Below are 8,962 nucleotides of genomic sequence, written 5' to 3'. Positions count from 1 at the left end.
CAGCACTGGCTGCTCTCCCAGAGGTTTCCAGCAACCACATGGTGGCTCACAACCACCTATAGTGGGACCTGATGCTCTCTTCTGGCATAAAGTTGATAGAGCACTCATATACATAAAATAAATAAATAATCTTTAAGAAATATCTTAACCACTGAGCCATCTCTCCAGCCCCGTATTTTTTACTTTTATTTGGTTTTTTGAACCGTGGTTTCTTTGTGTAGCCTTGGCTGTCCTAGAACTAGCTCTGTAGTTCAGCCTGGCCTTGAAATCAGAGCTCAGCCTGCCTCTGCTTCGGGAGTGCTGGGCTTAAAGGCGTGCGCTACTGTCTGGCTCTATTTTTTATTTTTATTTTTTGAAGCAAACTGTAGTCAGGGTGGTGTATCTCACTGGCAGAGCAAGTGTTTGCCCAGCACGTCCCGAAGCCCTGGGCTTCATCCCTAGTACTACCACAGCAAAATGCTCCTCTCTTCCCTGCAAGGAGGAGCTCTGGCCGTGCCCACAGCTCTGGGTAAATGTTTGTGAGAAGAGGTGGAGACCACACTGGGGGCCCAAGCCGGAAGGCACGTCCTCTCCGGGATAGGAGTTGTCAGGGTAATGGTGGGGGAGGGAAGGCCACATCAGGAGCCTGGGGAATCCTCCCTCACTTCCCCTGTTCTCCAGGGTGGTTTGTATGAAGCGGTGAACGAAGTCTACAAAAACCTCATCCCCATCCTTGAAGCCCACAGAGACTACAAGAAGCTGGCTGCCGTGCATGGGAAACTGCAGGAGGCCTTCACCAAGATCATGCACCAGGTGGGCCCTGGCTGCCTCCAGGATGGGCTCCTCCCAGTCCCTCTTAGACCTCTTGCAGGCCCGGCCCTAGGCCCCCCCCCCCCCCCCCCCCCCCCCGTCTTCTTTACTCTGGGACTCTGCTTCCCTCTCCGTGACTTTGCTGACCTAGCCTCCTCTTTTCCCACAGAGCTCTGGCTGGGAGGTGAGTCTGAGGGGCACCACGATCCCTGGTGAACATGGCATGAACACTAGGGGGCAGCAGAGTGGCGTGAGGATGTACAGCCCCCCCACACTTAACTCCCCCCCCCATTCCTCCCCCAATCTCAAGGGCAGCCTCTGAGTCACCCAGCTGGGAACTCTCGAGAGAGACACCCCTCCCTGGGGTAGGGCCAGCTCAGTCACCACCAGGGGTGGGGGCGAGAGGAAGGGGCTATCTCTCCTGTCTCTTTCCTTTCCTCCACCCCTTGCCATCTGTCTTAGGGTTCCCTCGCTCTCCCATCCCAGTCCCCCCGGCTCCCAGCTTTGTCAAGGACCACTGCTCCTCATCACGTTAAGGATTCATGCCCCCATCCCTCCTCCTTTCTATTTTTAGGCATCTCTGAGTTGAGGGAGAATTTTCTGGCCAAAGATGGCAGGAACCCAGAGCCCTGGCAGGCTGGGTGGAGGCCAGTGGGGGGGTAGGTCCCCGCCTTCCCCAATCACATCCTTTGTCCCTCTCCTCAGTAGAATGATTCTCATAAGGTGCTATAACCAGGACCCTGGGAGGGGGTAACTCTGACCTCTGACCTCTCCAATGACTGTGTCTCTCTGTCCACCATCCCTCCGATCCCTGTTTCTGGCCTCATCCTGTTTGCCCCACCCTGTCTGGATCGACCTTGGTGAGTGAATTTGGAATGACCCACCTCCTCTCCCATGGGCTGGGGGATGGTTTCTTGGGGTGAAAGGTCTTCCTTCCACACAGAAGAATGTTCTAGAACTAGAGCCCACCATCCCAGGACAGAAGGCGGCCCAGGGTGCTCCTCAGTCACTAGTCACTAGGGCATCCACTGGGCCTGGGGCCCATGGGTATGGAGGTGTAACTGTGAGCAACACAGCCCCTAATTTGGTATTGGAATGTCAGTGATGAACGGATGGGCAACAGAAGCTCCAGTTTATGTTAGACAAGGAAGTTGGCAGGAGACTCCGAACAAAAGGAAGCCTGCCCGGTATGCTCAGGAGGCTGAGACAGGACGGTAGAAAGGCCAAGAGTAGCCTGGGCAACTTGTTAAGACTGTCTCAAAAGTAAAAAACAAGCTGGGCGGTGGTGACACAGGCCTTTTTTTTTTTTGGTTTTTCAAGACAGGGTTTCTCTGTGTAGCTTTGGAGCCTGTCCTGGATCTCGCTCTGTAGCCCAGGATGGCCTTGAACTCACAAAGATCCACCTGCCTCTGCCTCCCAAAGTGCTGGGATCAAAGGCGTGCACCACCACAGCCCAACGTGACACACGCCTTTAATCCTTGCACTGGAGAGGCAGAGCCAGGCAGATCTCTGCGAGTTCCAAGCCAGCCTGGTCTATAGAGAGTTCCAGGTCAGCAAAGTTATGTAGAGAGACATTGCCTCAAATAAAGAAATAATTTTTAGGGGGTTGGGGATTTAACTCAGTGATAGAGTGCTCAGCTCCGGGGGGGGGGGGGGGGAAGAAAAGAAATAATTTTTAAAAAGAAAATGACTAGGAGCCTAGCTCAGCCACAGAGCCCCAACCTAGAATCTCCCAGTGGAGAGCTGGTGTGGGGTGGGGTTCAGCCATGAAGTGCTTCCCTAGCATGTTGGGGGCTCTGGGCTCAATCATCAACACACACACACACACACACACACACACACACACACACACACACACTGATGGTGACTGCATCTGGCTGTGATCTGGGTCCCTTGGGATGTTAGTCTAGCTCACTGTTTCCGAGGTCCTTAGACAGGATTCCTCATTCCCATCTTGTCCTCTACATCCCACCCTGAGTGTGTCTGGGGTGCAGGCACCCGCAGAGATGCCTCGGTGCCAACACTACCGGCTTCCTTCAGCCTAGCGCGTGTTCGGGACGTATTTCCGAGTGGGTTTCTATGGTGCACGATTTGGTGACCTGGATGAACAAGAGTTTGTGTACAAGGAGCCATCAATCACAAAGCTGGCCGAGATCTCACACCGACTGGAGGCACGTCCTGGCACTGGGAGGTGGGGCAGGCCATGTGGGTTATAGTGGGGGCTGCCCCAGCCGGAGCCCGAGTCAACCCCGTGTCTCTAGGAGTTCTATACGGAGAGATTCGGGGACGATGTGGTAGAGATCATCAAAGATTCTAACCCAGTGGACAAGTCCAAGCTGGACCCACAGAAGGTGGGTCCTCTGACCATCTCCCTGAGATCCTATATTGAAGGGGTCTGCAAATACTGTTTGGGAGGGGGCCGGGTCCTGTTTCTCAGGTGATTCCCGTGCATCCAGAATCAGGGAGATCTCGGCTCTAGATTCAAAGCCTTCACGCCCAGAGGGACCAGGAGCTCTGGCTGGGACTGTGGTGTCAGGTGGACCCCAGGCTGCTCCCAGACTTATGCATGACCCTGTGCTCCAGGCCTATATCCAGATAACCTACGTGGAGCCCCACTTTGACACTTACGAGCTCAAGGACCGGGTGACCTACTTTGACCGCAACTATGGGCTGCGGGCCTTCCTCTTCTGCACGCCTTTCACGCCAGACGGCCGTGCGCACGGGGAACTGGCCGAGCAGCACAAACGGAAGACCCTGCTGAGCACGGAGCACGCCTTTCCCTACATCAAGACACGCATCCGCGTGTGCCACCGCGAGGAGGTGGGACCCAGGGCCTGGGAAGGGCTCATGGGAGGCTTCAGACCCAAGAAGGGGAGATCGGGACTCAAGGTCCAGGAAGGACAGGTAGAGGAGCTTGAGGACTTGGAGAGAAAAAGGCAGAGGAAGCCCACACTCGATGCGTTCCAGGGACCCTGGATTCAGGAGAGAGAGGGAGGGTTTGGGAAATAGCAGAATTGGGTTTGGGAAATATAAGGACTCCAGGTTGTGGACTTCAGATGCAAGCCTCTACCACCAGGGCTGGATAGACTCAACCTTAGAGTCCGCAGACTCAAGGGCAGGCAGCGTGTGAACCCGACTGAAGACAGCTGAGTCAAGACCCACCCAAGGGAGCACAAATCCCTAGCACTGTTCATGGCCTGAAACCCTCCTGTCCCAATTCCAGCTTCCTTGGGCTGGCTTGTCCAGGACATGGCAGGGCGCAGCATGTGCACCCCAACCCAGGCAGACATATCCATACGTACATCCCCTGCTCACCCCACAGACGGTGCTGACACCAGTGGAGGTGGCCATTGAGGACATGCAGAAGAAGACACGGGAGCTGGCCTTTGCCACTGAGCAGGATCCTCCAGATGCCAAGATGCTGCAGATGGTTCTGCAGGGCTCTGTGGGACCCACTGTGAACCAGGCATGGCTGGCATTCCTGGGGAGGGATGCTGGCTACCTTGGGCCTTCTAGGTGCCACTTAGGTCTTCATGAATCTTCTCACCCGGTAGGGTCCCTTGGAAGTGGCCCAGGTATTTTTGGCAGAGATCCCAGAAGATCCCAAACTCTTCCGACATCACAACAAACTACGGCTCTGCTTCAAGGATTTCTGCAAGAAGTACGCTGGCTATTATAACCCTGCCACCCTGACTCCCTGCTGTGCCCAGCCTGACTCCCTATTTGAAACCCACAGGCCCCACTGTGGGCCTGTGCATGCCTGTCCCCACACCCCACATCCTTCAGGACTCCCTAGTCTCGGTTTTGGCTCTCTCTTGAGTGCCAGCCCCCAGCAGCCTCCCCCTGCCCCTCAGGTGTGAGGACGCACTGAGGAAGAACAAGGCCCTGATTGGGCCGGACCAGAAGGAGTACCACCGGGAGCTGGAACGGCACTACAGCCGCCTACGGGAGGCTCTGCAGCCTCTGCTCACCCAGCGCCTGCCCCAGCTGCTGGCACCATGCTCCACCAGCCTCAGGTGCCCACCGTGGGGGCTGTCACGAACATGAGCGTACACATACATATGCCCATACACAGCAAAGTCCATGTCCGGACTGGGTTGTGTGACTTGGTGTATTCTGTTTGTCTGTTACTACGTTTGATGTAGCAGATGGGGCATGCATGCATGTGTCACAGTGCATGTGTGGGGGTCAGAGGACAAAGTACAGCAGTCAGTTCTCTCCTACTGTGTGGGTGCCAGGGATTGGGATTGAAAGCAGGTCAGCAGGCTTGGTAGCAAGTACCCCAACCCGCTGAACTATCCTTCATACTCAGTCTCTTCTGAGATTGAAGACTGAACCTTAGGACTTTGGAGATTGAATCTTAGGACTTTACACGCTAGGTTAGTGCCCTACTACTGACCCACATTCCCAGTCTTCATTTAACTATCTGAGCCTCAGTTTCCACATCTATAAAATGGACATTATTCCCATTCCTGTGGTAGATTTACCAACCCTTTGTGAATCTTCTGGTCTGGGAAAGCAAAATGGCTAATTGGCTACAGGTTATAGCCATGCTTGAATTCCTGAGTTTGATTCCCCAGAAACCACATGGAGGAAGGAAGGGAGCCTAGTAAGTTGTCTTCTGACGTCTACATTTGCACACGGCACAGAAATAAGTGTGGTTTATCGAAAAGAAAAATCCTTTGACTGGATCAGGATAGACAGGAGAGAGTCTAGACAGATTCTTGGAAGGGTTGCATGATGATAGGGGAGGCGGGTGGGGAGGACTGTGGAGCTGGGGGTCCTGTGGCTAACCTGCCTTCTGCCCCCAGGAACTCCCTGAACAGATCAAGTTTCCGGAAGGCTGACCTCTGACCCCACAGGACTGAAAGCCACACCCAGAAGACCAGCACCCACACCCCAGCTGTCTGTACCTTTCTGGACTCACTCCTGCCCCTGCCCCCTCATCCATGGGGCGACTGCATCATCCTTACGGCTGGGCCCTCAGTCCCTCTGTCTGTCTGCACTGATGGATCCTAAGTTTGGTTTTGTTTGTTTGTTTTTAATTTAAAATGAGTTTTATATTCGACCTGTGTGATGTGGTGATAGTTGACACAGTTGCTGCCCTGGGGGAGCTAACATTCAGCTGAAGCGCACACATGCAACATGTCCATGGGAAAGAGTGCTGTGTGTGTGTACGTATGTGCGTGTGTTCATGTATGTGCATGATGAGGGTTTACATGCACAAATGTGTGATACATGTATTCCTCAGTTTCTTTCCACATTTTGTTTTGTTTTTTGTTTTTTTGGTTTTTCGAGACAGGGTTTCTCTGTGTAGCTTTGAGCCTTTCCTGGTACTCGCTTTGTAGACCAGGCTGGCCTTGAACTCACAGAGATCCGCCTGCCTCTGCCTCCCGAGTGCTGGGATTAAAGGCGTGCGCCACCACCACCCGGCTTGTTTTGTTTTTATTTACTGTCTAGCCCAGGCTAGCCTGGAACTTAATTTATAGGCCAAACTGGCCTTGAACTCACAAAGATGCACCTGCCTCTGCCTCCCGAGTGCTGGGATTAAAGGAGTGCGCCACTATGCTTGGCTTCTCGTCACCTTATTTTTATTTTACTTTTTGTTACATTTATTTATTTATTTGTTTGTTTGTTTGTGTCTACATGTGTATGTGGGTGCATGTGTGCCATGGCACACACTGGAGGTCAGAGGGCAACTTTCAGGATCCCAGGCCATCGGGCTTGGCAGCAGGCACTGTCTTCTTGTTTTTCAAGACAGGGTTTCTCTGTGTAACAGCCCTGGCTGTCCTGGAGCTAGCTCTACTGTAGCCCAGGCTGGCCTGGAACTCTCGGAGCTTGGCCTGCCTCTGCCTCCTGGGTCCTGAGATTAAAGGTGTTCCCCACCACCGCCCTTAGCAGGCACCTTTACCTGATGAGTCTCTCCTCGGCCCTCCATTTACTTTCTAAGTCAGTTTCTCACTGAACCTGGAGCTCACAGAACCAGCTAGGTTCACCAGCCAGTGAGCCCCAGATCTGCCCAGCTCTCCCAACTGGGCTAGCAGACACACTTTGGGGCCCAACTCTTGCATGGCTGCTGGAATCTGAACTCAGGCCCCGGTGCACTGCGGCATCTCCCCAGCTCCGGGAGTAATGGTCATGAAGTCCCAGGCCCAGAGGCTTCCCGGGAGTTCCTTCTCTTCTCTCCCCTCCCCTCCCTGTCCTCCCCTCCCTTCTCTTTGTTGTTGTTAACTGTTTAGTTTGGTCGTTTGTTTTTTTAAGGCGGTCTCACTTAGCCCAGAATCTTTGATGTGCTGGGACTACAGGTGTGCACTATCATAGCCAGAGTGACTCCAGAAAGTTCCATACAAACAAACACGGTTCATCCTTGGGCTGGGGGTGCAGCTTAGCAGCACAGTGATTATCTAGCATTCAAAGAGTCCTGGTGGCCACCCCCAACCCCACAAAATCAACAAACCACGCCCTGTGACTTGTGTCAGCCTGTGAATAGTGTGAAGGGAATTTTCTGAAGGCAGGTCACGTGATTGTCCCCATTTTATTGATGGGGAAACTGAGGCCTAGCTCAGGAAGAGATAGGTGGGGGCCCGGGGATCGTCAGTGCGATCTCTGAGCTTGGGCCGGCGGTCACGCCACGGTACACCCGGCCGGCAGCTGGATGGCTTCCAGCCTGCAGCGGCCAACGGGGGAGGGGTGACCTCCAGTCGCCGCCACCGCACCCGCCCTGGAGCTGGGCCGCGGCCAGCTCCGCCCCCTGCAGCGTCCAGCTGCAAAGGGCGGGCACCAGGCTGGGAGGAGGAGGGACCCTGTCCCGGGGGCTGGTGGCCCGCGCCGACCGAGCGCCCAGGACGTGCGCAGGCAGCGGCGAGAGCGCGTGCACCCCCACGACCACCCTCGCCCCCAGCCCCGCCGCAGAGGCGCCCGGGAGGCGGGAGGGGCGGGGTTTCTGTGGGGCGGGGTTTCTGTGGGGGCGTGGCTACCGCGCTGGCCCGGCTGGGTCTCGGCGGCCGAGGCGGAGCGCGCAGGACGCCTGGGACGGCGACGGCTGGAGCGCGCCAGGCGAGTGGGACCCAGGGCTGGTTGGGCGGCGTGGGGTCCGAGCTACTCTAGGGGAGGGCTGTCGGGATTTTAACCCACTTCCAACCCGAGGCTCAAGCTCACTCGGCTCTCGGAGCTGGTCCCTCCCAAGTCTCACCATCTGCTCCCAAACTTTGCAGACCGGAGTCTGGATCCCCGTGCTCCTGCCCCGTCCCCAGCCCTGACCTCGGCCCTGCTCCTTTTCCCCCAAACCACCTTCATTCCTTTTCGCCCCTGCCTCTCTCCTCTGCTCCTCCCTCTCCTCTAGCTCTGTCCCCTGCCCTGCCCGGGTTCCCCCTTTCTCAGCTCCCGGTGACCGGGTCCAGCCCCTCAGCTGCGGGAAGGCATCCGGGCGTCCGGCCGGGCTGGGCTTGGCTGCTGGGCGGGTGTGGAGGGGGATCAGCAGATGTTTGCCATTAGACCGGGACCCCGCAGGCCCCGCCCTCCCAGTCCGGGGCGGGGTCCTGCTCACCCCCAACTTGGGGGGCGGAGAGAGCGAGGCAAGAAAACCCCCAGATCCGCCCAGGCTGATGGGGAGGTGCGCTCTGGGGAGACCCTGTGGCCCTTCTCTGAGAACTCCCACCTGTTGGTTCTTCCAGCCTCCTTCCACCACCCCCATCCGGGAATCTAGTAGGGAGAGAGGGGCCTCTTCTCTCCCCTGCCACCGAGTTACCCGCCTGCGTCAGATGACTTAGACCTTAGACCTCAGTCCCTCACTCGCTGGGAAATGAGATGTGTGGACTTCAGAGGTGTCCTGGCGAATCTGCCATGCTTAGGTTCAATCCAGGCCCACCATCACATCTTACCCAAGTGACCCTGGGCAAGATTCACACTCAGTGATACTTGGGTGAGGGCTTACCTCCCGGGGTTGTCATGGCAACTGAGAGTCTTGGAGGATGCCTGCAATCTCAGCACTTGGAAGGCTGAGGCCAGAGATTTAGTGAGTTCGAGGCTAGCCTAAGCTATATAACAAGCTCTTTTCTATCTTTCATTTTTCTTTTTTTTTTTTTAATATTTATTATGCATACAGAAGAGGGCGCCAGATCTCATTACAGATGGTTGTGAGCCACCGTGTGGTTGTTGGGAATTGAACTTAGGA

The 8,962-nt window shown here is 55.6% G+C and overlaps 1 protein-coding gene across 1 annotated transcript; it reads left to right on the top strand.

The window, feature by feature from the left end:
• The first annotated feature begins 594 nt into the window (after positions 1 to 594).
• LOC118586963 (dedicator of cytokinesis protein 6-like) lies at positions 595 to 5,808 on the top strand. Its single transcript, XM_036192439.1, has 9 exons — positions 595 to 792; positions 959 to 973; positions 2,835 to 2,960; positions 3,051 to 3,140; positions 3,373 to 3,609; positions 4,112 to 4,255; positions 4,344 to 4,450; positions 4,644 to 4,805; positions 5,601 to 5,808. Exons 1-9 carry the CDS (start codon positions 595 to 597, stop codon positions 5,641 to 5,643), a joined length of 1,122 nt encoding a protein of 373 aa, XP_036048332.1. The 3' UTR covers positions 5,644 to 5,808.
• The last annotated feature ends 3,154 nt before the right edge of the window (positions 5,809 to 8,962 follow it).

The sequence above is a fragment of the Onychomys torridus genome, chromosome 7, assembly GCF_903995425.1.
Source record: "Onychomys torridus chromosome 7, mOncTor1.1, whole genome shotgun sequence".
Classification (NCBI taxonomy): Eukaryota; Metazoa; Chordata; class Mammalia; order Rodentia; family Cricetidae; genus Onychomys; species Onychomys torridus.
This window is presented reverse-complemented; position numbering and strand designations above follow the sequence as displayed.

Coding starts and splice junctions, on each gene's coding strand:
- LOC118586963 (XM_036192439.1), top strand. CDS start 595: ATGGTGGGGGAGGGAAGGCCACATCAGGAGCCTGGGGAATCCTCCCTC. Junction 3,141..3,372: donor CCAAGCTGGACCCACAGAAG/GTGGGTCCTCTG, acceptor CCTGTGCTCCAG/GCCTATATCCAGATAACCTA. Junction 4,451..4,643: donor TTCAAGGATTTCTGCAAGAA/GTACGCTGGCTA, acceptor CCTGCCCCTCAG/GTGTGAGGACGCACTGAGGA.